This window comes from Lytechinus pictus, chromosome 3 (genome assembly GCF_037042905.1).
Source record: "Lytechinus pictus isolate F3 Inbred chromosome 3, Lp3.0, whole genome shotgun sequence".
Lineage (NCBI taxonomy): Eukaryota > Metazoa > Echinodermata > Echinoidea > Temnopleuroida > Toxopneustidae > Lytechinus > Lytechinus pictus.
The window spans coordinates 18400917-18428890 of record NC_087247.1 but is presented as its reverse complement, the minus strand read 5'-3'; the positions used below and the strand labels follow the sequence as shown (position 1 = coordinate 18428890).

The 27974-nt window shown below is 36.8% G+C and overlaps 1 protein-coding gene across 4 annotated transcripts; it reads left to right on the top strand.

The window, feature by feature from the left end:
• Window positions 1–27417, top strand: LOC129257694 (WD repeat-containing protein 7-like). 4 transcript variants are annotated; one of them, XM_064096562.1, is made up of 25 exons: window positions 1–148; window positions 1412–1596; window positions 2214–2320; window positions 3368–3446; window positions 4857–5031; window positions 5523–5590; window positions 6267–6389; window positions 8373–8518; window positions 8900–9005; window positions 9550–9718; window positions 11084–11166; window positions 11733–11904; window positions 12393–12613; window positions 13068–13263; window positions 13803–14677; window positions 15219–15397; window positions 15779–15864; window positions 17537–17655; window positions 18158–18404; window positions 19973–20173; window positions 20577–20763; window positions 20991–21261; window positions 22088–22270; window positions 23067–23171; window positions 23978–27417. In XM_064096562.1, the coding sequence occupies exons 2-25, from the start codon at window positions 1438–1440 to the stop codon at window positions 24161–24163; spliced, it is 4443 nt and encodes a 1480-aa protein (XP_063952632.1). In that variant the 5' UTR covers window positions 1–148; window positions 1412–1437; the 3' UTR covers window positions 24164–27417. The 4 variants fall into 4 exon arrangements, with proteins under 4 accessions (XP_063952632.1, XP_063952633.1, XP_063952631.1 ...); XM_064096563.1 differs by having other exon boundaries at window positions 58–148; window positions 6270–6389; XM_064096561.1 differs by having other exon boundaries at window positions 58–148; window positions 6270–6389; window positions 9523–9718.
• The last annotated feature ends 557 nt before the right edge of the window (window positions 27418–27974 follow it).

Genomic DNA, 27974 nt, shown 5'->3' with positions numbered 1-27974 from the left:
GGCTCACCCTCTCCCCTTCCTTCGACTTGGCCAGTGGACTATTCATTCTCTAATGTTTTTAGTGCACACCCTCCAGAATGAAGATAGAATTCACAAGAAATAGATATTTCAGACCCAGAGATTAGAATCTTCCAGCAGATTGTCAAATGTAAGTTGGTTTTCTTTTTGTGAGTATTTTTTTATATGTAAATCTAAAATCTAACTTCTAGCACTGAAAAACCATCGCCAATGAGCGTGAGTGGGACCGAGGTGAAAGTTTAACTTGAGATGAGCTGAGCTGAGAGTCGGGCCTGAGTCTCTGAGTCTGACTCTGAGAGAGAAGTTGGTATGGTAGTGGATCGTAATACCGAACACTTTTCACGAATTTAATCATATCAAACACATTATTCTCATATAATTCACCAAACTTTCACCATAAATACACAATTACCTACAAAATATAAATATGTAAAAATTTTGCCGAAATCGTTTTTCCTTTTTACGATATTAGCTTCCAATCAGACCCCTCTTCGCATGTGAAATATTTTGGTCACTTGAAAAAGGTATCGTATTACCGAACGTGTGTTTTCTATGGGAAAAGTTGAGGAAACAAAATCACCGATGAGCTATTTTGACCATATTTTATGATTTTAGATTTAAGACTTTGAAAATGTGTTTTGACCATTTTTTCATCATCTTTCTATTCAAGTTCCCTTTTTGAAGAATGTTGCAAAGTTTTGAGCGTAATTAATTTCTGAGGCATACGATGCGTGCGTTCGATAATACAAGGCAGGTCGGTAATTCAATCACTCACTATTATGTGAAGGGGTTGGGGGGCATGTCTGCAAACCTAAAAATTCAACTTAAGATCAAAATTGATTTTTTTTTTAAACCACAATTTTCAGTTGGTATGTTTCTTATAAAATATTCAACCCATGGATGCACATGCCGCCGTGTACTGGAAAATTGAAGGCACGGCGCATGCAAAATTGCAACAATTGCATGGCAATCCAGCGAATTCAAAAAGAGGTTTTATAAAATCAAGTCCTACGAAACTTACGAACGATAAAAAGTCAATTCCCCCTAATATCATGCATATCCCTCAAATAGCGTCATTTAAGCGCTGATTTCTCTTCCCTTTGATAAAATATGGATCCGTCTTTCAATTTCCGAAATTTTTCGTCCAATTAGCTAAAGAGGGCGCGCAATACACAATAGTGATGTATACATTACATTGTACTGTGTACACACAGAGCTTTTCTTTACAATAGACCAATCAAATTAGCAAAAGCATAGTCTGTTCAAAAACACACTTAAGGTTGCATCTTGAAATTAATGTGGCAGAGGAGAGATTCTGTCTGTGGTGGGTGGAGAGTTAATTATTTTCCTAAATGTGTCAATTGCTTGATTTAAATGCAAATTATCTTTCCAGGAGGAGACGTTGCAAACCAATCCAACATGACATCGAGTGGATTGGTTGTTCCTATTGTGCTGTGGGGAAAGACCGCCCCTACTCACTGTATATCGGCCATATTGGTGACCAGCGACCAGCAGACTATTATAACGGGTTGTCATGATGGCCAAGTTATCTTGTGGGACCTCAATGATAACATGAAGGTAGGATTCTGAGTGACTGGGTTTGGATGGTCAGAAATTTGTGCACATCTTTTAATCAGCTCAAACTCGAGTCTAGGGCTTTAAATACACATGCACATGTCAAGAGAATTATCTTAAAGGCTGATTTGCTTATAGTTTTAATCACCCTAAAACTTTTATGAATAAATGATATTGTGGTTTTGTGATGACACATTTCTTAGATGATTGCACTGCTAGATGTCACACAACAAAACTGTTTTATTTACTGGAATCAATATCATGTCCCTCGACTGTCCTGGCTTCTCACTACATGATCCTGGTTTGTCCTGGTTTCTGAAACAACAGGGCATCCACAGCCTTTGTTTTATCTCTTAGTTGTCATTGGTTTAATTTTGAATTCAAAAGGTATCAGACAGTAGTTTGCGTAATTAACATTCTAACTTGGATCTAGATCTAGCACAACAGTTTCTCACATAATGATGGCAAAATGCATCATGTAAGTTTTTTCTTCACAAGTGTTGGAGGTGTGTTTTGTCTACATGTATATTAATTTATGAACAATATTTCATTGAAAAAAAAAGCATGAGTGCATTTTTCATGCTTTTAATTTCCTTTTTTTTTATAATGAATTTGTGAAGGTGGTCCCAAGAAACATGCTTTTTGGGCACTCCTCTTCTATCACATGTCTGGCCAGAGCTAATGAAAACTGGGAATCTGCCAACTTTGTCAGTGCTGCTGAAAATGGGTGAGAACTGTGAATTTTGTTTGATTGTCTATATGTTTGTAGAGTGTAAACGGTACATTTGTATGTTCTCTTCTTGTTTGCAATAGTACACTCTACCAGTAGATCTACATGTAGAGTACTCAGATTTATCAGGTACAAATGTTAAATGATGATTCAATACACTTCTTTGCATTGGATAGTAAGGTTTCCAGTAGTGCTGTTGAACACAAAGAGATAAATCAATCCTGTAATCTATTGTAACTCACATGGTTAGTAGTAGATATCTTATCCAAGTATTTAAAGGCACTCATCTTTAAATGCAAGGGTCATGGATTGACACTCACTTTGAGTTTGGTGTTCTTCTATTATCATTTAAGTACAGTAAGTAGAGTTGATTTTAAAGTCCCCCCCAGGAAAATGCTGAATTGAATAAATAGAGAAAAATCAAACTAGCATAGTGCTGAAAATTTCATCAAAATCGGATGTAAAATAAGAAAGTAATGACATTTTAAAGTTTCGCTCATTTTTCACAAAATAGTGATATGCACAACTAGGTGACTCAGTCGATGATGTCCATCACTCACTATTTCTTTTGTTTTTCATTGTTTGAATTATACAATATTTTATTTTTTATGGATTTGACAATAAGGACCACTAACCATATAGTATTAAACAATGCTAATTCCACATGTTTAGAGGAATTAATCGTTGTATCACTTGACAATGATGAGAAAATCAGAATATTTCATATAATAAAATACAAAAGAAATAGTGAGTGGATGACGTCTTAGTCTCCTCATTTGCATACCAGCCAGGATGTGCATATAACTGTTTTTTTTTTTAATTAAGTGAAACTTTAAAATGTCATAACTTTCTAATTTTACATCCCATTTTGATGAAATTTTCAGTGTTACATGTATGCTTGTTGGATTTTTCTCTTTTTATACAAATCAACTTTTTGTTGGGGTGGACTTGTCCTTTAAATGAATTGTGCTCAGATTGCCAGAGATAATCTCATTCTAGCTTATCAGTGTCATAACATTGTTTTTTTTAATCCTGATTTTGCAGTGAAATTTTCCTGTGGGATGTTTCTGATGGTAGATGTATAGAGCAAACCAAGGTCCCAGGAGTTCATCTCACAATGCATGTAAGTGTTTTGATGCTGATGGTACATATTTTATTCATATGTGCAGGTCTGAATGATTTTGGATAATTTTTGATAAATGTGTAAACCTATACTTCCAATTTATTATACAGTGTTAGTAAAGACAAAAAGAAAAATGAGCATGAAGTGATTGGACCTCGAAATGTTAAAATAATCCTTTAACTTTGCAAAAGTTCCTCCATGAATTTCTATTGTATTCAAAACATAATGTACTTTTCATCAAACATAAGAATAGTGAATCAGTTATATATATGATTTGAGTAGGTATTTTACTTTTTGTCATTACATGTTTTATGTTTTAAAAACTCAAAGGAATTTTATTTTCCATTTCTTTCAATATGTACAGTTATGTGTAATGTATTTTTTTTTATGATGCTGACGTACTGTGTTTGTTGTCAGCCGATGTCTCCTTTAATCACATTTCATTATATCAAGAATTGCATTTTTTTAATACACAAAATACCAAGAATCTGAATTTGTTGTGCTGTTCAGAAAAAGGCAATGCTTGATATCAAGAATGGGATTAAGAAAACGGCTGGCCTTAGCCTATGAACATGTAAGTCGGCACTCGCTGGCGAAAACCTACAGGTGGGTGTTTCATAAAGCTGGATTTATTAAAGGAGAATGAAACCCTTGAAACCAGCGGAATCCATATCAAAGAGAAAACTCAAAGAAACATATTGTTGAAAGTTTGAGGAAGATTGAATGAATAATAAGAAAGTTATGAGCATTTGAATATTGAGATCACTAATGCCATGTAGATCCTCCCATTGGCAATGCGACCAAGATCTGTGATGTCACACACGTACAACTCCCTCATTACTTTAGTACTTGTTTCACTTATATTCTCACTTATATAGAGTCTATCACAAGGTGAGGTGTTCTCTATATGAGAGGACAAGTACAGAGGTTTCACAACATTATATCATTGATGAATCGTTTGTCATATGATTAGAATGAGCAAAAAGAGATGTTTTGGGGTATATTTTCAGTGTCCAAAAGGGGAGAGTTGTTCATCTGTGACATCATAGATCTTGGTCGCATTGCCAATGGGAGGATCTCCATAGCATTAGTGATCTCGACATTCAAATGCTCATAACTCTTCTATTGCTAGTCCTATTTTACTCAAACTTTTGTTGATCTTATTCTTTGATTTTTCTGCTTTCACAAAAGCTAACTTGCTCCAAGAGTTTCATTCTCCGTTAAAGTTACTAATGACTTTGCGCACAACTGGTGATCCTTTCTTGGGCTTAATGACACCACTATGTAGCCAACTTGGCACCTAAGAACAGGTTCCACTTGTTTGTAACTTTACGAATAGCTTTATGAAACACCCACCAGTGGTGAGAGCTCCTTAAGCCTTAGACTGTATTTATCCTTTTTTCCCTGAAGCCATACCAAGTAACCCAAGGTTCAAGCCGGGAATGGCGTATCATCTGCCAGGGATACTATCCAGATATTCATGTTCTTGATGCTGGTAGTTTAGAGCTTCTCTACACCCTCTCATCAAAGGTAGCCCCTGATTGGATCTCTGCTCTGTGTGTCACTCGCCCCCTCAAACGACAAGGTAAAGACAGTTTATGTTTTTATGTACATGTGGGTTATGTTTCATGTAGTTGTTTGAATGTAGATGTAAATGGTATTTAATGTATTACATGTATCAATGTACATCTGCTGATCACTCTTTGATATGAAGTGTTCCTATAATAGGAGGGGGGCACTTATTTTGTTTATTTTGCCGTGTCTTGATATTCTTTAAAACATGCATTTTCTATAGTTTTGGTAAAGCTATGATAATGTGAATATTATTAAGATGATGTTATGATATTACAAAGGTGTAGTGACTATTAATTTGTTTTTCATTGAATGATGTATGAACCTTGCCAAGTTTTTTCACACCTTGTCAGAATATGCACCTAGAAGGAAAACCTCTGATTATGCATTCTTTCTTTCAAAATCATGTGTCGAAAATGTTCACAGATGAAATTTCTGTACTTTATTCCCAATATTGATTATTTTGTGCCTTCTGTATTTTTAATATATTTTTGAATGTTATAGAAGATGTTGTTATCGGGATTTCTACATCCGGAATGCTGAAGGTTTGGAACCTGACTGGTAATGATAAGGTAAGTTTCAAAGTTAGAGTTTTACCATACAAATCAATCTATGTTGTAACCTATAATTTTGACAAGATACTGTATGTTGGCCTGAATTCAAACTTGAGTTTAAAACTATGAAAGGGTTCAACACCCTACCTTGGTCTTTTAAACAAACTGTGTTAAGCATGTATTGCCAAAGAATGTATATACAAGGTGATCCAACTCAGTAAAATGACAAACGTATAAATACCACAGGTATGGTTTTCCTTTAAACAATATTCCACATTGTAACAGGTATTACAGGAACCTGTCCATAAAACCACCTGTTCACTCACAAAGACCACTTGTCTTGTCTCCTTTTGGTAATTTTCTTACATCGATTTTGAGGAATTATAGTAAATTAAGGACATGTCTTAAAAAAAGTTGTAATTGATTTTAACAATCAGAACTATAGAAAGTCAGTAATGACAAGATCTAGTGTTTCACAACTATGATTTGTACTGCTTGACTCATTTTTTTGACAAATCTGTCTACCCCTCTTTGTTTCTGAAGGGACATTGTGCTCATTTCCTGTATGAAGAATTATGAAATTGATGGATTGATTGAATCAATCGCAACTCTTTGTGAGACAGGGCTCAGGCATAAAGATAATGAATGTAATGTTTAATTGCATCTGTTAATTTGACTTTGCAATGGTTTATAGCAGGACAGTGAACCAAAGCATGAAGAGGAATGTAAGCAGCTACGATGCAGGAATGCCAAATCTTTAGCTGTGTGTGCTTTTACTCTCAGAACAGTACTGGTTGTGTGTAGTAAACAGTGGCAGGTGAGTGTATCAATGGTTTTAAATCTTTCATCAAATTGGCACTCTGTTTTTCCTGTATCTTTGTCCAGTGCATGAATGCTGTGTTTTTGAGGGAATTTATCCTATTGAGTAACATGTTTTGGTTGGTTCCTGTTTTGCAACCTTCAAATTACATCGGATTTGGTTAAAATTGTGATTGACTTCTTATTTCTGAACCTTTGCTGAATTAGTTGATACCAACGAACGTAGAGGGCAGCAACACACGGCAGTGTTGCAATTAGGAAGGTCCACTCGATACGCGCATGCAATTAAAGTGCGCGCACAATTTGGTAGGCATGCTAACGAAACAATGAACCGACGCAATACATTCAGAGATTAATAGCAAAATAGACGTAAACTAACAGATTATGACAAGACTAAATTCCAATAATAGGAATACAAAAATATGAAAACAATTGACAAAAAATGTACCACATTTTAAAATTAAAAATATTTAGTATATTATTGTCTTATGTTTTTTAATTCTTCAGTAAACAGGATTGAATTCTGCCATCAAATAAACCAATCTGCTAATTTCACCCCGATTTAGTCAAGCTCATTTTGTGACCGCTATTAAGCTCCGCCCCTCACTAAGCGCACTTTTTTTATAGTAGATTGTAGAGTTGATTTTTTTTCATTTCCTCATTTTTACTTGAAAGATTTTTACAGCAAATATCACGTTTAGAAATATTTTTTCCTGTATTTTTCCTAAAATATTACGTGGTAGTGATAACAACTTTATGACATTTGCATATCAATATGCGCCTACACAATCCAACGGCAGTGCCATCGCTTGAGTGTAAGCGCAATGCCTATGGGCCATTGCTGACCGCGCCGGCGCCCCGGCCGGCCGGTCGGTGCGGAGGTAGGATACGGTTGGCTGGTATTTGTGCATGCTAACACAAATTTGGATGAAATTATAGAATGAAAAAAGTAGCTGTGACGTTATACCTCGCCTCTTGATAGTTCACAAGTCAAGGCTCGTCAAAACATACTGGACCAGATAATTTTGGCCTGTTAATTAGGTCTAACTTTAGACTAGGACTTACCTAGGCTTGAGCTTGGCTGGTGGCCGTATTTGATCTCTGCCTCATGGGTTGCAAAAAAGTTGGGTCGGATTTGTGGATATCACATAATTATTTTATATTTTCAGACTCCGATCTACACTGTACGGGAAATTAGGATTCTAACCTTGAACATTTATCGTTGCAACTGGCAGTAACGTGCCACATCAATGACAGATCAGGTCTATATCGTTCAAGTCCATGTCTGGCTAAGTCGAGTAGCGTCGAGATATCCTGCCAGTCCTGCTATAGCGGCTAGCATTGCCTTTGCGCAGTACGCGCACCGATGTGTCCCGGGAAGTTTCGGCGCGGCCATGCCAGAAGATCAAGGTGTTGGCTCTGGTGTTGGCTGGTGTAGCTTGGTAGGGGCAGCGAAATTAAGCAGAAAAACGGTAATTCAATGTCATCAGACTATGTATTTTTATTGATGTGCAAACTACACGAATCATTATTACGTTTTGTCTTACTTTTTTCAATAAATAAATGAACATTTTATAAAATAATATTAACATTATTTCGTGGAGTTTTTAGTATCCATAAAAAATAATGAAATTGAACACACGAAAAAAAATCAACTCTACAATTTACCAAAAAATTGCGCTGAGTGAGGGGCGGAGCTTAAGTGGTCACAAAATCTGAGCGGAGTTGACCTTCCTAAAAGCAACACTGCCGTGTGTTGCTGCCCTCTACGTTCGTTGGTTGATACCTTCCTTTGTTTTGCCACAGTCATATCAGCGACACAGACTCCAAACTGATCAATTAAATGTATGTTATCTCCAAAGTCATACAATCGGTCGATTTTGAATTGGTTATGATGATGGGACTGTAGCATAAGTTGGATTAGCAATGTATACCACAACAGCCATGAATTTATGCTATAAACCTGCTGCTTTCATTATAGATTTGTGATGCTGGTGATTTTTCCCAGCTGTGTGTCCAGTACTGTGAAAAGGGTCAGCATTGGTCTGGAGGTGATTTCATCGCTGCTGACCGGGTGCTGGTGTGGAGCAACCAAGGCAAAGGATACCTCTATCAGTTGCCGTCCAAGTAGGTCACCTGATAGGTCACATGATAGGTCACTTAAAAAGTTACATTATTTTCTCACATTTCTTGTTCTTTTTCTTTTACTTGACTGGACATCAATATTCATGTCAAGATCATGAAAATGAAACTTATTATGATGACTATACTTCCTTATATAGCTTTAAAAAATACTCTGTCAGAAGTACCTAAGTGCTGTAAAATAATGAAAGTTAATTAATTTGTTGATTGTATTTTCATGTTCTTGGGTGATAAGGTCTTGTTTTGTTATGTTTTGCATTTTCTTGTTGAAATTATCTGTAGAGGATATTGATGTTAAAGGCCGATGCTACTGCTTTGCATAATTTTTTTCTATTACAATGAATGTATGTTATCTTTGAATTGCAGCTGTATTCCAGAGAGTGAAGATTTCCGAAGTAACATTGGTCAGAACCAGAATGTTCCAAGTGCTAAACCATTCCTATATTGCATACTTGAAGCTCCCATGGAAAAGGTAATTAACACACTTTTATCCATTAATATTTAATTTTGTACATTTTTTTGTTTGTTCATTGTGCTATCCATGGATTAATTCTTTGATTTAATATTTCATTCACTCAATTGACTGTTAAGATATTCATTCATTCTTCCTATATATTCAATGATTCATACATCCATTCATTTTATCTTCATTCACTCACTCACCCTTTCTTTCATTCATTCATTCATCCATGTATGTAGTTATATATCAGTTTATGAACATAGTCATATTTAGTTGTTAGCATTTATTAATTTTGTCACCATGATTTGATATTCTTTCATTTTATTTTTGATGTACTTATCTATGTATCTGATATGTTATTGTTTATGTGTGGTAAGGGAGATGCTACCATACCAGTTTCTATCTAGGCCTTTTTTTTGCTAATACTATATCAGTGCTTACATGATAATGTTGCAAACTGTATAATGGAAAAACGCCACATTCATCCCATATTTTTCAAAGATATTCATTCATCCATCTTTTAATTCAGACTTTAATTTACAACTCTCCTACCCAGCCACTTTCTTGCTCTCCTGCCATGACATTCTTCTACGGTCGACGAGGCCCATTCTACAAGCTATTTGCCTGTGGCGATTCCTCAGGACGGGTCACTGTGTGGAAGGTACCCGAGGTGTCCGACAAGGAGCTCAGCTACCTCAAGCAAGAAGAGTTTGATACATTGCCAGGTAAGCTCAGTTAAATAGTCATTTAAAGGGATGGTGCAGGCTGGAAATATTTATATCTCAATAAATAGAGTAAAATTTACAGAGCAACATGCTGAAAATTTGATCAAAATCGGATCACAAATAACAAAGTTATTGAATTTTAAAGATTGCATTATCTGGTGAAACAGTTCTAGGCATGTCTTTATGAATATTCATTAGGTGGGCTGATGTCATATCCCCACTTGTTCTTTTGTATTTTATTATATGAAATTAGGTTTATTCAAAATTTTTCTACCAAGAACTAAAACAATTGGATTGACAACTGATAAAGTGCATTAGTTATTTATTGCCACAACTCATTTCATCATAATGGAGACACATCATTTTTACATTCATGAAAAAAATGAAACAATTATGATTTCATGTAATAACATAAGAAAAAGAAAAGTTGGGATATGACATCATCCCACCTATGAATATTTATGATGATGTGCATACAAGTGTTTTCACAAAATATTGATAAACTTTAACATTTAATAACTTCGTTATTTGTTATTCGATTTTGTTGAAATTTTCAGCAATTTGCTCTGTGAATTTTACTCTATGTATTAAGATATAAATATTTTCAGCCCAGACCATCCCTTTAATGCTCCGCTACATGATGAAATGATGACGGGTGATTACGGACTCAAAATTTTGCATGAGGTGAAAGATAGTGCCTTATTGATTAGAAATTTCACTACTCATTCCAAAAGCTTCACATGAATCTCAAACCTTAAATGAACAAATCAGACGATGGAGGGACGATATAAGCACAGAGCACCTCAACTTTCCTTTTGCCATACAATAACTTTAAGTATGGTGCCCTAATGATGGGATGGTATTGAAATCATCCTTCCACAGCTAGATTTTGTTCATTTAAGGTCCAAAATTCGACATCATGTGAAAATTTCAATATGAATAGTGAAACTTACTAGATTCAAACCAGTCCAAATTCTCATTGATATTTCTTTGGTGTTCTTGTTCCAACTAATTCAAACTACATCCAGTTGGAAATGATCAGAACCTGTCATGTTTTAACAAACTTTCAGCACTGATTAAAAGTATTTTATTTGACTTCCACCCCCCCCCCCATGGTCACCTTGTAGGGCCATATGCACTTTTCAGTAATATTTTATTTTTAGCATTTTCTAATTGGCACTCCTTAATGCAAAATGAATTTTCTCAAGAGTCAGTTTATCAATAAAAAATTTAATTGAATAAAAGTTGGATTGCCTAGTTATATGGGAGATTGAGACTTAAGAAAATTAATATATGCAATAAAGATTGTTTTTTTTAGCAGCCATGTGTTACATTTTTTAAATCTCTCTCTCCCTTTTTGAATAGTCATGCCCCCAACAGCTAGCAACAGCCTCAAATCAACGTGGGATTCATGCAGTCCCAAACCTAGTGGTATTATAGACCAACTGGTAAGGAATACCTTCCTTTCACTTTGTATTCCATTATTGTACAGAAAATTGTGTAATATTCGGGATGTGACACAGATGAAAATTATGTGAGTTACAATTTATTTTGTAATATTTAGGGAGAATATTTTAGAAAATGATCCTGCAAATTCTCGACTGCTATCACATTCATATTTTGACTTTGTTTTTGAAGACCCAGCTTCTACCAGTAGGCTAACATATTTTTTTTTTATAGTCCCATTCATTTATTTCTGTGTGTGTGGTGCATGTGGCTTACTGAATTGCATCAAACATCATTCACCATTTTTAGGGCAGTTTCATTCATTAGTTACACTGCGATTTATGATTAATTGGATTGTTTTTCTTTTAACCAAAATATCATGTTGAAGTTTAAAGGACATTCCCTTTCAACACTTAAACTCAATTTCCTTTCACCTAAAACTTAGGTGGTAAATTTTAGCTATGATAAAGTTGATAGTTAGTTACATCAATATAAACCTGGATTAACTTGTAGGGTAAACCCACCCTATGCACTGTATTTCTTCAATCTTATAAACTCTTGTTTACAGAATGTATCTAATGATGGTACACATGAGAAAAAGCTTGTGGTCACATCCAGTGTGTACATCCCAAGTCAGGGATGGATTGTATGCGGAAGACAGGATGGTAGCATTGCAATCGTTCCTGCCGTACAGACTGCCATCGCACAGCTGCTTGAAGGTCCTCATACTGCACGAAGAGGTGGGTAATTTGGGGATACTTCAGACTGGATGTTTGTCTGGAACCTATGGCACACTACAAGCTAATTATAATTTACTTTTGAATTAGAATTTACAAAAATCTTTGCTTCAAGCTTTAAAATCTTTATTGATTGTGAATGAACAAAAATATACATTTTCATTGTTATTTCCTTATTATTACAGTTGTTGTAGGAACAGTGATTTTCCATTTCCTTGTAAATCAAAATTGAAATTTTGTTATGGTTTTTAACTTTTTGTGTGAAATATTAATTGAACTTACTTTTGCAAAACATAATTTATGTGTTGCTGTGTACATTTTCTATGAAAAAAAAAAATTTCATTTTAAATCAAGGTTAAAATGGAATTACAGGTTTTCTGTTTCCTGTTTTTGTTCATATTATCATTACCATTACCATTATTAGGAAAATTAATTGTATGAGCTAAACCTTTCTTTAACAGTTGACTCATTTAGTTTCAATCTCCTTCCAGGATGGCCACCCCATCGAATCTTACGAGGTCACCAAGGCAAGGTGACCTGTCTGATGTACCCCCACCAGGAGAATAGCCGCTACGACCCCTCCTACCTGGTCTCTGGTGGGGTAGACTTCACCATCTCTCTCTGGGATATCTTTGCTGGTAGCATGTTGCATACGTTCTGTGTCCATGGAGGGGAACTTACCAGGATTGTTATCCCACCTGCTTCATGCAATGTAAGAATTTGCCTTTTCTGTTTCTATCTCATATTGATTGTATTTTTTGCAAAGATTTCAAAAATTCACCCTATTTATGTTGAAGAAATAGAACAGATCTTGTGTAATCATTTATAACTGAAAATTAGCAGCACTGTCTACACCTGTTAATGTTTACAAATGTCAAGTTTGTCAGATGTCTTATGACCTGGATAAAAGTGTTGGGAGCAAATCAACCTTCAGTAAATTTGTTAATGAAATTACTAAGATTTGTAATATATGTATTTGCACTTAATCTTTTTGAGCAACTCCAAATTATCTGTACATTGTCCTGATTCACATTGTTAGTTTTGATTATATACATCACTCTGCATAGTACTATTTTGGCTTAATGTACTGGTCACCTTTCATCCTTTTAAAGTCTAAAAAGCGACAGTGTTACAAATGGCTTTTGTTTCCTTCCAACATCCTCCAGGCTCGAGTCCTGACATGCGTGTGTACCGTTGCCAGCGATCATTCAGTAGCTCTTTTGAGCTTACGAGATAGGAAGTGTATGCTTCTGGCCAGTCGACATCTGTTCCCCATCAGGCACATCAAGTGGCGACCGGCAGAAGACTTCCTCATCGTTGGTCTGGAGGACAACAGTGTATTTGTCTGGCAGATGGAGACAGGTGTGTGGACTCTTTCTTAAAAGATTTCTTGATAGCCGTAGAAAGTCATCGAATGTAGCACAGCAGACATCTCTGTTCCATAAGAATTAGAGGAGAATTCTGAAAAATTGCTTGCTGGCACATCAGGCATTTGTTGTCAATTATATGACCTACAGAACATTTTCGAAAGATTTATTATTCTCAAATGAAAATAAAAATCCTAGCACCTAAGAAATTGGTTTATTTTCCTGTTTTTGTGTGCTTTCCAGAACAGTATTCATGTACACAAAAAAAAATGTTTTGTTCCGATCATTTAAATCTTATATTTTTCTTAAATTCGGAGGTATGCTAGCGAGTGGGACCATCAAAGTATTTCCTCAAAGATATCAGATGTTGTTGATAATTTCTCTTTTGTAGATGGTTGTGATTTTGAAGGAGAAAATTGGTTCACAACCATGAAGGGCTTTTTGTTCAATTTCTTTGATATTATCGATGTAGAATCCTTAATGATAATTATATTCATCAAAATCACATCTATCCAAAATATAATCTTTCATCAGGTCACCTGGACAGAGTAGCCGAAGGTAGTACTGCTGAAGACATGCTCGAGGCTTGTGATGCTGTAGGAGAGACAACAGAGATGATGCTGACTCCAGCACAGAGCATTGCCCAAGCTTTCCGTCGTCGCTCCCTGACAGCCATCAGGAACGCAGCCCACCGTACCCTCCTAGCTGCTGCACAGGGTTCCATGCTCAATGTTCCCAGTGGAGGTGACATAGCCGACAAGGATCCGAACCATGCCCTGACCATCCAGGCCATCAAGTCTAATGTCAAAGACCCTGACTTCCATGTTCTGTTCTTTGATGCCGAGAACCTCATTATCCAGCTCTTGACAGACAAGAATCTGATCCCAGGTATCATCAACAAGGGTGCGCAGGGAGAGATGGCAAAGATGGCTGCCCAGGCTGCAAAGGCAGGATCAGGACAGTCACCGAAGCTGTCACAGAAGTTTGTTGGTTTCATATCAGAGCAGATCAAGAAGCAGATGGGGGACAGTGACTCAGAGTCGGATGAGCTTGGTCCGTTGCGTCCTCCGAGGGCATCACAGTCCAAGGTTGGGGCTAAACGCAGGGGACCAAAACACCTGACCCTAGACTCTAAACACCTCACATTAGACATTGCACAACTCTTCATGTCCTGCCTACACGCTTGGGGCTTGGACCCAACCTTAGACGAGATCTGCAAAGATAAGTTAGGTTTACTTAAGCCATTCTGTCCAGTCTCTTTCGGCCTCCTGTCTCATGGTGCCCACATGTCCCTCATGCTACCTGGATGGCATCACTTGATGTCACAGGAAGTCACTCCAGCTCACTCACCAGATCCTAGTACAATGTCTGCCAAGGAAGCCCTGGAGCTCAAGAAGAGAAGCCAACAGGTAACATGCTTTTTATTTCTGAAATTGTACAAAAGTTATAGCTAAATTACTGTCTACCCATTACAACAGGAAGAAAAATGCAGGTAAATGTAGGGCCTAAATAATGAGGTTCCCTGTGCTGATTTCACATATTCTTTTGGTTTATAAATTACATTAACTCTATAGATTGGTACTGTCCAACCAATGGACTCTTGATTCACTGCGCATAGGTGTCTTCTTCATGTTTGTTTCATGCATCATAACGGCTTGCTTGACATAGCAATACGAATTGCAAGCATTTTAACTCACCAACTGCAAGTCAATTAGATATACCCGGGTCTCACTGCATAAACAAAAAAATAAATAAAGTATTGACCATAATGCTAACAGGATTCGGCAGTCATTCATAATCAAAATGTACATAATAGATACCATTATGACGATTTATTAGTAAGTTTTCATACCATGGGACCCATGGAAAATACATCTTCAAATAAGAAAAGCCGAGCAGACCAGGCTTCCCACTTTAATCTTCTTCTTCAACCACCATTCTTCCCTGAAGGAGCTACAATCTCTGGCCAATGAGGCACCCAAACCTGGCTACCTAGGCCACTGGGAATTATCTCGAGCAGTCACCACACAACATCTTCTCTCTGTCATCTCTGTGGCTAACACCCTGATGGGTATGAACAATGCAAGCTTTGTCATGCTTTCCCACCTACGCAAAGCAAAGCCAAAGAGGTAAGAAGCGGCACAGGCTTCCAAATTTATTTCAAAGTAACTTAGAAACTGTAGAATATTTTGTCTAAAATTGAAAAAATTAGAAACATGCCCTATTTAGGTTGCTGCCCCGCCACTACCACTACTCCCTCCCACACTCTCCCACTGAAATGATTTTTGGTTAACACAGGTTTGTAGGTATGTTCTTCCTAACCTTCGCCATTCTGTTTTGCTTATTTTTCTGCTTTTACAACAAAATGTTTTATTACCAAGAATCTCTGTCAAGATCTATGGCATAGACTACAACATATCATAAGAAGACTGTTTCTTTGGGTGTATCAGTACACTTCATTGTACGATTATTCTCATTGCGGTTTCCATGTCTCGTTTTTAAATATATAGATCTTCAAGCAAGGGGAAAGATTTAACAGATAATGGATCTGATGATCTTGCAGACCTCACTCCAGAACAAGCACAAATCAAACAAGGTATGTACTCAATGCTTACTATTTATTTAACCTGTTGACTTCTGAAGTCTGTGATTCCTCATAAGTTTTGTTCATTGACCACTTGGCTCTAGAACTAGACAGATTGATATTGAGACATTCAACAATTGATAAATTGACCTTGAATTGCAAGAAAATCTTCCTTGACATCTTACTCATACACATAATCCTGTCAAATAAAGTTTGGTCTATGGATTCAACTTTGAAGCAAAATAATCTTTAGATTTAGCGAACCTAGATACTAGATTTAATGTCACTGGAGCATGTCTTACTTAGCTGAATAACGCACCATTCATCCATGCATTCTTATGGCTTTGGTAGATCAAAGGGAGGGCCGCCATGTTGATGTTCTTGAAACATGTCAGATTCTTGGACTTGCCAATCAGTAGGAGGGGCAACTTGTGAGGCACTCTTTGTTTTTCTTTTGCCCTGGTACTGTTTTCTCTTCTGGTCCGACGAGCGTACGGTGTGGCAACACTTTCCAATAGGGGCCCGTCTCATCGCAGTTATAGATCTGCTCCGTTGAAAGTGCTCCATCGGCTATGATCTCATTTAGCTTGTTCAAGAAAGGATCATCTGCAGGCGGATTTGCGGAAAGAATCTCCCCTTGAATGGATAACCCGCTAATTCCATGCCTCTTTGAACTTCTGAAGCCATCCAGCTGAAGCTTTGAAAGCTTGGCTTCCTCCAGTCCCATCCCGGAGACAAGCTTCGTTGAATTTCAGAGCCTGTGCCTTCGGAAATTCCCCCGAGGTTGGTGTATTGGAGCCATGCTGTTGTAGAAACCAGCGATATGTTGCTTGGTCTACGGCATCATTGACCAGTGGTCGTATCATCTTGCGCTTTGCAGTCACATCATAGGCAGTTGTTTCTGACATGTCTTTCTGGATGGACTCCCGCTGCTTGAATATGTCAGAAACTGTACTCGTTCCCACCCCATATGTTTCTGCAACTCTAGCTTTTCTCGATTTTGGATATTATCTCTAGCTTCTGATTAACATTCAAAACGATAAAATTCATTTTTTTCATGCATGTCTCCAGGTAATGAAGGATACAGACATAACAAGGTCAAAAAATTGTACATGTACGCAATGGGCATTTCGATCGGATAAAAGTTGTGTATAACTCTAGTTCTGTGTGTATGCACAGTTTTTGAGCGCTGCCATTTGTCGCTCAGCCAAAGCATTTGAACCAATGCGAATCTAGCTCAGAGCGCGATGAGACCTACATGTACATGTTAGAGGAGCGTGATCATGCACATCTCAGAATGGTTGCGCTGTGCCCTGATTTACTGGAAAAATTATCTTGTCTAAGTTCTTTCAGTGATTTTGGTAAGATATTTTCATGAAAATAATGTGGTTGTAGGTAGACTATATTGGAAAATGTATGTAATCAAAGTGAGTTTGTGTAGGAATATTGATTTTAGATTGAAATCTCATTTACCCAAGTACTACTAGATTGAAAAAAAAAATGCAAGTGTGCGGCCGGATAATAGAAAGATCCGGATAAGGGGAGGCCAGATAAGAGAGGTCGGACTGTAGTCCCAAATTGTTGAATATTTAATAGCCCCAAGATATTTAATAACCTCAAGAAAAGAGCACTTTGAAATAAAAAATCAATCCCAACCTGATAACTTATTTCTTTCTGTATGTAGGATGGAGCCTTCTAGCTGCCCTTCACTGTGTCTTGCTACCTGACCTTCTAGGAAGTGTTCATTACAAACCACCATACTTAGAGATGCTAGCAAGGAGATGGCAAGACAGGTGTCTGGAGGTAAGACTAGCCCATGCTTTACTACTAAGTTTTTCATGACTTGGAATTCAGCAGTATGCAAGAATACTGCTGAAAATAAAGGATCTTTCATTAGATATATGTTTCAATCAATTGGTAATATCATTGACTTCATTTATGCAATAACCTCTATTAACATAATGCTTTTTGTTAGCTCCCATTATCAAGATGTAGATACAGGGTATCTCTATGAATTATTGTATTATTTTGATTTGGGTAATCTTTAGTAATAAATGTGCTCATTAGTTCTTACATTCATTTATTAATCTGTATTTCTGTTGAATGCATTCAATGAATTAATCCTGCTGGGTACCCATTAAACTTACCTTGGTTTAATCCACTACAATAATTTGATATTGTCCTGTATATGTGACAATTGGGGAATTTACTTTAAAGAAGTGTTATCGCAAAACCAGCCAAAATGAAACTACCATAAAAAGTTCAGCACATACAGCAAATCTGAGTGTACCTTTTGTTATTGTAGGTGAGAGCAGCCAGTCAAGCATTGCTTCTTGCAGAGCTTCAGCGAATCGGCACTGATGGGAGAGAGGAGGTGATCAACCAATGGGCACCTCATCTCCCCCATTACGTGGACTCATCGGTCAGCTTGACCGCCCCAGCACAGAGTGGTCAGAGTCCACTAGCTGGAGGTGCTCTGGCCAGGGATGGTCACTTGGATGCAGGGAGTAGTGATAGCTCAGAGGTGGAGAATGAAGAGGAAATCTTGTGTGGTGAGAATTATGTTATATTGGATGGCTCAGTCAAAATGGGATAGCAGAAATATATCATGAGTTAGGGATTATTGCACAATAATAATTATATAATATTGACTGGTCTTGAGGGGAACATCAAATATATTGCCAGCAAAAGAATCATATTGGCCCGAGTCTTTAGACGAGGGCAATATGGGTCTTTTAAGGGCAATATATTTGATGTTCCCCGAAAGAAGGGCAGTCAATATTTTTATTATCATCCAAATCAGATATCTAGAGCAAAAATCATGATAACAGTGATATCTTTTAAGAATAGAGTTCTGTTGTGTCATGATAATATCAGTGTCTAGGCTCTGCACTTTACCATTATGACGTACTTGCAAGCGCCCAGATCCAGCGTTGTCTTTATTATGACGTAGATCGTTGGTGCGCGGAACATTATGAAGCGTATCACTTCATTCGCATCCTCAAAGGCCCGGATGTGAGACCAGGGAAAATACAACGGTATATTTTGCGTCGTCTCTGCATGCAAAGTCAATACGCGCATTGAGACCGAGGAAAATACAAACAATATACCTATCCCTTCCTGATAATAATAAAATACAGGGAAATACGGTTTTGTAAATGACCAGCTCAGATGTCTGATACGGGTGATAATAATAATAATAGCTGGATTTATAAATCGCTTTTTGCCAGAGGATACAAAGCGCTGCTATTATTACCCCGGCTGTAGCTCGAGCTACCATCACCGGCGCTCAGTGCATGCAAGGAATTTGTCCTGCCGGGTACCCATTCACCTCACCTGGGTCGAGTGCAGCACAGTGAGGATAAATTTCTTGCTGAAGGAAAACATGCCATGGCTAGGATTCGAACCCACGACCCTCTGTTACAAAGGCACAAGTTGTAGATGAGTGCAATATTGGCCCTAATGTGTTGGATATTTCTGATATCCCATGAAAAAAAGCTATCCAATTTGATTATTATTATTATTATCTTTAATGATGGTTGCTTATTAGCGCAATATGACATAATATGTGTTTGTACAGTAGGCCTATTGTACAGTTAATTTTGTTGAAAAGCCAATGGTGAATTTGACAGATTTCAGCACATTATTCAATATACATAATCATGCAGACAGAAATACACATTTATAAAGCCTCCCCAAAGGCCCTATCAAGATAAAAAATATTTGCTGTGAATTCAGAAAAGAGCTTCCACATTTCTGACGTAACCAGGTCTAGGGTGATGTTTGTGTTTGTCAGCAGTGTCAGTCAGCTGCGTTAACGATTCTGCCACGCCCTGCTTATCACCAAGTTGGTATCGGAAGAGACATCTTTTCTAGATAAGATTACCATTGTTACCTTCTTTCTGAGGTCATAGTTCAAGATGGTGATAATTAAAATTTGTCCATAATTCAGGCTATCAGTACTAGTGATTCTGTTTACTTGTATTGTAGGAGCCAGCCTGCCCAATGCTTCAATGACTCAGCAGCCATGTTTTTGGTAGGTGTACTACATTTATTTCTGCTTTACTCAAGTTTTAATATAACTATCCCTATTTGTTTTCATATTGTTTGGCATTTTTAGGTGATTCTCCAATTAGGAAGGTCTCATCATCGTTCGAGTCCCGGAGGAAGCAAGCTACAGCCATTGTTATGCTTGGTGTGATCGGAGCTCAATTTGGTGCAGAGATCCAGCCCAGTCGACAGAGGGCACCGAGTAATACTAGCAACCGTCCCATCCAACAGGGCTTCGGTTTGAGTGACTACTCACTGGCAAGACATACAGGTAATAGAACTATTCAGTGAAACTTGTATAATAAAGACCATCCAAGGGAGACTGGAAAGGCGGTCTTCATAAGCAAGTAGCACTTATGAACATGTTCCTTTAATGCATGTTTCATAGGGAAAAATTTTCAAGGGAAATCAAACTTGTCACAATTGTCATATAGGTGAAAATATCTCTTTCTCACAATGATGTAAGAGCCACTTGAAGGATCAAGTTCAGATTTGGCTCGTGTATGCTTATGTGAGTGAAAATGATTTCTGTGTGCATTTGAGAATCTATCTAGTTTATCCATGGGTTTTGTACTCAACCAATTTTGTCAAAATTAAATTTGTATAATTTATTCTGTCTTTTATCCTGATTAAATCTTGAATCAATGTGCTCTGTGTAACCTTTTTTTATTCAGCTCAAGCTCTTGCCTTCCTGCTCCTTCAACCACCCAGTGCAAGACTCCCTGCCCATACGCCTATCCGAAGGGCAGGGATTGACTTGATGGGAAGGGGATTTACTGTCTGGGAACCCTTCATTGATGTATCTGCGGTCCTTCTTGGATTGCTAGAGTTGTGTTGTGACCCTACCCTATATTCTGCATGGTAAGTAACAGGCTCTTACAAAATATTGTGATTGATCTAATTAAACTTTACTGTGGAAAGTCAGAGATGCTAGCATCTAGAAAATTGTGTTTCTGTACAAAATGTTTAAAATTGGCAAATGCTAATTGCATGCATGCTTTCTTTACCAATCCAGTTTGTGTAAGAATTATCCTTGACATGTTCTTCCAAATGTTACATACTTATTTTAATTTACTTTACCATTTCAGTATTTACAGCGGTCTCCCCATCACCCCAGCTGCGGACTCCTGCCGTAGCGCCCACCACGCCCTGTCTCTGATCGCCACCGCCCGCCCAGCAACTTTCATTACCACCATGGCTAAGGAGGTGGCCCGTCACCAGGCGTTGGCTTCCAATGCCCAGGTGCCGGCCAGCGTGCTCAATACCAGCCCGCTGCAGAAAGCCAAGGCTGAGATCCTGCGCATCGTCGAGCTCCTCATCGAGAAGATGCAGAATGACGTCTCAGATCTACTGGTAGAGGTATGTCTTATTGTTGTAAAAGAATCACATAAATGATTTATAGTAGTTGTTTATTAGTTATGTCATCATACCTTTTGAAATGGTAATGCTATTGAAAGAGTGGCGATGATGCACACTCATTATCCAGCCAAAAATCTAGCAATATGGCGTACTTGCAATAACAAAGAGCATTGCAAATGCAGAATGATGTCTTTGATCAACTTGCAGATTTGGGTTTTTATGGTTGGTGATTGGTAAATAGATCATACCAGTGATATTGACACCATAAAGTCTGCATTTAATATAATAGTATCATCACAAGACCTTCCCAAATGGTAGAAATGCTCCCTAAGAAATGGTGATGTTGAACACTCGTGTTTGGTTAGAAATCCTATGATGAGAGATAATACTTGAAACATGGTGAATCCAAATGGGAAATTGGAGATTGGGAATGATGATGTCTCAGGTCTTGTCTAGTCTTATGGAGCTATGGGTAGAATAATATGAAATATTATTTACATGGGAGAGTTTTTTGTCTTCTAGTTAGGTGACTGAGCTTTTAAGAAAAAGGTATGAATTCTCTGTGAAATAAAGAAAAATGTGATATGGAGCAAGACCTGATTCTCTGAAAAAAACTGGTCATTTAGTGCCTGACTGAAGCTCTTGCATTAGAAAGTAACTGGGCATATTTATGAAGATTGATGGTGCATAGCCAGTGTGTTGTATTGAATTCTACCATGTTTGAGACAATCTGCATGATTGATGTGATGCCACAAAGATATTTATGGCATCAACTGCAATGAATAATAAGTAAATTGTACTTTGATTTGGTGTTGACTACATATAGGTTGTGGACATTGTGGTGTTCTCGCTGGACACAAGTCAGGTGAAGTCGAAGGGGTTGATGGAGGTGTTCCCGTCCATCTGCCGCTTCAACATGCTGAGCTACTGTCACAGCAGCAAGAGGCTAGCAGTGGGTGCCAAGACCGGAGCCATTACCATGCATGACCTCAAGAGTGGCAAGACACAGGTGAGTTAGAGATGGTAGAGGAAGACGAGATGGAAGGAGATGGAGGAGGGGGAGTAAAATGGGAATTGTAAGAATGGAGGGGCTGTTTAGGTGGGGAGGAATAGTAAGAGACTAGCATTGGGTGCCAAGACCATAGCCATTACCATGCATGACCTCATGAGTGGCAAGACACAGGTGAGAGAGAAAGAGAGAGAGATGGTAGGGAGGAGAGGAGTAGCAAGAGGCTAGCAGTGGATGTCAGATGATGATGATGATGATGATAGTGATGGTGGTGGTGATGATGATGATGGTGATGATGACAATGACGATGATGACGACAATGATGATTATGACAATGATGATGATGATGATGATGATGATGATCATGATGATGACCATGATGATAATGATGATCATGATGATAATGATGGTGATGATGATGATGATGATGATAATGACGATGATGACGGTGATGATGATGATGATGATGATGATGATGATGATGATGATGATGATGAAGTGATGATGACGATCACTGAGCAATTAATATTTTTCTTCCAAAATCATATCACAAAATATATATTTTTTGTATATAAAAACATTTTGATTGCGTTTGATTCTTGTAAAAATTCATTGTATGGTCATTACTACAACTGAAATTTATCTACATCAAAAAATTTCTAAGTAAAGTCCAAAAGATAATGATTGTATCGGAAATGTTGGGACAATAAGTTCTTCTCAATTTTGAAGGTATTGAACTCATAGGTAATACATGTAGATAGCTTGTTAAATGCATGCTTGTGTTGTCCATATTTAGGTATTGTCTGGTCACCAGACCGCTGTGACCGCCCTAGCCTTTTCAACCGACGGCAAGCACCTGGCATCCTATTCATTTGGTGATACAAAGCTATGTTTCTGGCAGGTAAGTCATTGATAGATTTTATTATCCTATTGATATCCTTATGAAGTTCAACCTTGTTATAATGCTTGAATACTTGTTATTAATCTGCAATCTACTTATTTTCATTAGATGATCTTCCTATCAAATATGAATATATGTAAACATTTTGCTGTCATGGAACCCTGTCCTGGGGGGTTTCATATTTGTAAGTTACACACAAGTTTACAAGGTCTTTTAGGGCCAATGAACTTTGACAATGTTGTGATATCAACATCAAAATCTTCAAGCCTGGTTAAAGCTTTGATAAAGGGTCATTAATGTGAACTATACTCAAGTATCATCAAACATAACAATATTGCAAAAGCATAGTAGTCATTAGATACATTTTTATGTTTTTTTCTATTAAAAAAAAAAAACATTTTCTATTACAGTCTGGGGCATCTCTGCTAGGAGGGATGATAAGTTCAACCTTGTTATAATGCTTGAATACTTGTTATTAATCTGCAATCTACTTATTTTCATTAGATGATCTTCCTATCAAATATGAATATATGTAAACATTTTGCTGTCATGGAACCCTGTCCTGGGGGGTTTCATATTTGTAAGTTACACACAAGTTTACAAGGTCTTTTAGGGCCAATGAACTTTGACAATGTTGTGATATCAACATCAAAATCTTCAAGCCTGGTTAAAGCTTTGATAAAGGGTCATTAATGTGAACTATACTCAAGTATCATCAAACATAACAATATTGCAAAAGCATAGTAGTCATTAGATACATTTTTATGTTTTTTTCTATTAAAAAAAAAAAACATTTTCTATTACAGTCTGGGGCATCTCTGCTAGGAGGGATGATAAGTTCATCAACAAAGTGTGTTAAGTGCTACATGACCAAACCATTTAACTGTACATCTACAGCAAATCAACTAAGACAGGTCTCTGTTACCTGGCCACATAGCAAAGCCATCATTCTGAGGTATGTAGATGGCACCATGGATAAATTCACACTCTAAAATCACAACATTCATCAACAAAGTGCTACATGACCTAACACTTCAACTGTACTTCTACAGCTAACCAACTAAGACAGGTCTCTGTTACATGGCCACATAGCAAAGCCATCATTTTGAGGTATATAGATGGCACCATGGATAAATTCACTCTCTGAGATCATAACGTTCATCAACAAAGCCTGTCAGTTGCTACAATTGTTCATCAACAGCCAATCAACTACAACAGGTCTCTGTAACATGGCTACATTGCAAGGACATCACTCTGAGGTACTGAGATTGCATCATGGTCCCCACTCTAAAATCATAACACTCATTAGCAAAGTGCTACATGACCAAACCCTTTACATCTCCTGCAATCGGATAAGACCTGTCTCTATTACCTGGCCACATAGCAAGACATTCTGAGGTACATTGATGGCACTATTGATACGTTCATTCTCTGAGCTCATAACATTCTTTGAGATGGCTCAGACAGTTCTGCAAGAGAAATGGTGTATAATGTTTTATATTTAATTATTGCCATTATGAATGGTTTACCTGTCTAATTCAAAACTTTCTGGAGGACATGGGATTTGTACCAATGGCTACCTGACCAAACCAACTGTTTGTCTACAGCCAATCAACTCAATTAGACATCGATATTATGGCCATATTTTAAGGCTCTTATTCAGAGGTTAATTGATTCATCCTAAATGAGTACACATTCTGAAGCTAAGTGAACGATATAACAAGATAACCAAGATCCTAGTTCCAAGGCCACATGTCAAGATCATAATGAGGTATGTAGATGACAACAGGGATCCTCCTTAACCACGATGGGTATGGCTATCATTCTGAAGTAATTTAATTGTCCCAGGGATAAAGGGATTGGTTATGCTCTTAATCAAAACATTGTACACAATACAGACATTAACAAAATATAATTCAGCATATATACATGTATGTACTTCGAAATTTCAAATATTGCAGTTGGGTCCTTGGAACATGGCTGTTTTGTCTTTTCTGTTCGTTAAATAGTTACACAATATGAAATTTTTCAATGAAAATTTCTTTGTGGAAGAGGTTTATGGTACACCATGTGGTGAGTCTTAGAAGGACAAGCAAAAGTGGATAGAGGTAGAAGTGAAATGGAGAGGCGAGATGGTGGAAGGTTAGAAGGTAGAGTATTTTTGTATGAGAAGATTGTCGCCCTTAAAAAGACTGTAAACCAGAAAATATGAGATGCTCAAGTAGTTGGAGATATGAAAGAAGGCTGGCTTGAGTTGGCAAGTAGAGTTGTAGAGCAAGAGAGAAGACTCCAATGTTTTGGTCAGCTTGACTGTCTCCAGGAGTGATAATAACCCTGGGCTATATCAAAATCTTATGACGGTAATTATAGGTCATTTGTAGATAATTATATTGTTGTATCAGAAGTCAACTACTCGTTATCTGGTGATTTATATTCATATCTTTTGATCTTTATTAAATGTGATTATTGATATTGTATATTGTACACTGGAAACATTCCTTCCCTAGTTCATTCCTACCACATACATAGTGGAATTATATGGATATATGTTATATTGTATATTGATGTATAATTGAACCAGATAACTTCATCTGACATTGGAGATGTGGATTCAATAGTTTACTCTTTAATATGAATGGCGATTAATATAAATAATGGTGGAATTGGAGTCTAGTGTAGAGTTCGATATCAATTCCCAGTTGCCTAATTTTCATAGCATCGATCATATCATCCTTGGGTGTGGTTAGGGGTTACATTTAAGACATTATCCTGCCAAAGTATTAGTTGTTTTACTGTTTGTAGAATGATTTATATCAATGTTCAGTGTATGAATGCATTTATGGGGGAACATTTGGCTTGACTTTGTGAACTCGACTGTTGTTGAGTACATGACGATCTATATTGATGGTACTGGAAGGTAATCCCTATTAAGTTGTCTATGACCTTGTGATGTTTTTGATCAGGAATTGTGGAGAGCCCTCTAAATTGTGGCATTTCTGCCATTTTAGTGATGTCTCACAGTACAGTACTGTTGAAGTAAACTAAAAAAATGTGTATAATTATCTGTATATCATGTGAAGATGAAGATTATTTTATAGGTAGAATTTATTTGATGTTAAATTATATAAGATGTCATTATTTGAACAAGGATCTATTAAATTGTAGCAGTAGTATGCCTACCCACTTTCTTGATTTTGAAACCCCTTCGCAAATGTGGAATCTTGTTTGGAGATCTGGCGCTAATATACAACTCAGACTTGTGAACATTATTTGCCAAAGTTAAACATAATGTGAGTTTTAGACAAATCATGATGGAAAATAGTTTAAGTGAAGTATGTGTGATAAAAACAAAGATTTCAAAGTCTGGTATGATTTGAAAGACTATTGGTCAGAAAAAAATTTAAATGAATAAGCAAATCTCTTTGTTGATGCTCATATTACATGTACGTTGATTGCCGCAAATTTGATTTAAATAAATAGACTAACATTAAACAAACAAAACACTGAAAATCTCAGTAAAAGCGGATAAAACAGGTAGAAAAATTTGTGGCATTTTGTTTAAATTTTCCACTATTTTTGCAGTTCTATGTCATGTGCATGTCATCATGATTATGCTGTGGGCAAACTGATGACACCATCTACTTGTGTAGATGCGTTCTCTTTAATTTGTGAAATTACAAATATTCTACAAATAATCTATACAGTCCAAGGATGTAAGAATATGATTGACTACTGATTTTATGTGTGAGATTATCTTTATTCTAAGTTTTTTTTTGTTACAAGGGAGATATTTCTGTGCACATGTTTGAAAAATGAATTATGATATACATACATTACAAATATATTCATCAGTCAGCTCACTCATTTGATTTAAAAAAATAATATACAAGTTCATGATGTACAACGATTTTCACCAAAACACTTTAAAACCCGTCTGTCTTCATTCATTTTCAGATTATTTTGAGGAAATTTCAGCATTTTTCTTGTTTAATTTTATGCTATTGTTGAAAGTCTATCATTTTCAACCTGGAGTATCCCTTTGAATATGTCTGAAAGGGGAGTACTTATGAGGTTATTTTGGTAATAACAAAGCAAGGATTGGTTTTATGTTAAGACATAGGAAGGAATAGTAAACTTTGTCTTGCTTATTATGTGGATACACATTGTGCAATTTTATATGGAATATGTTATATATGAAAACTATATATGAAATAAATGTACAGCATTTATGTTTTAACCTCAAAAACGATTTTGAGAATTATATTTCTTATAGCGTTTATCATTCTTTTAGTAACCCCTTTCTATTTTCTTATTCATCTTTCATCTACATGTATTCTCCTCACCCCTCCCCATCCTTTTATAAAGTTTTTTCACTCAGTCTATATCCCTCGAGGGAGAGTCATTAGAGACAGATCTGTCATAATTATATTTCTGTTTCTCTGTGTCTGTCTGTCTTTCTCCTCCTTTCCCTTTCTTTACCCCATAATTTCTGACTTTTTGTTTCCATTTCTTCAGATTTTCCTGTCTCTCTTACTGCCTTATTTGGGGATTTTGACAAAGCAAGCATGTGGCATATTAACAAAAAAATTGAGTTCTAATTTGTCTACATTTTACAAATTAATTTCTTTTTCCAGGCCAACATAAACAAAACAAAACCCAACTGAATCTACTATGAAATAGCTGGATTTATGTAACAGCTTTTCCAGAGGTAGAGCTTCATGAGGTTCACCAAATTTCTACACAGAATTTTTAAATTGGAGTAGAAAATTATTTATGCTAATTTATGCAAAATTCATAAATCAC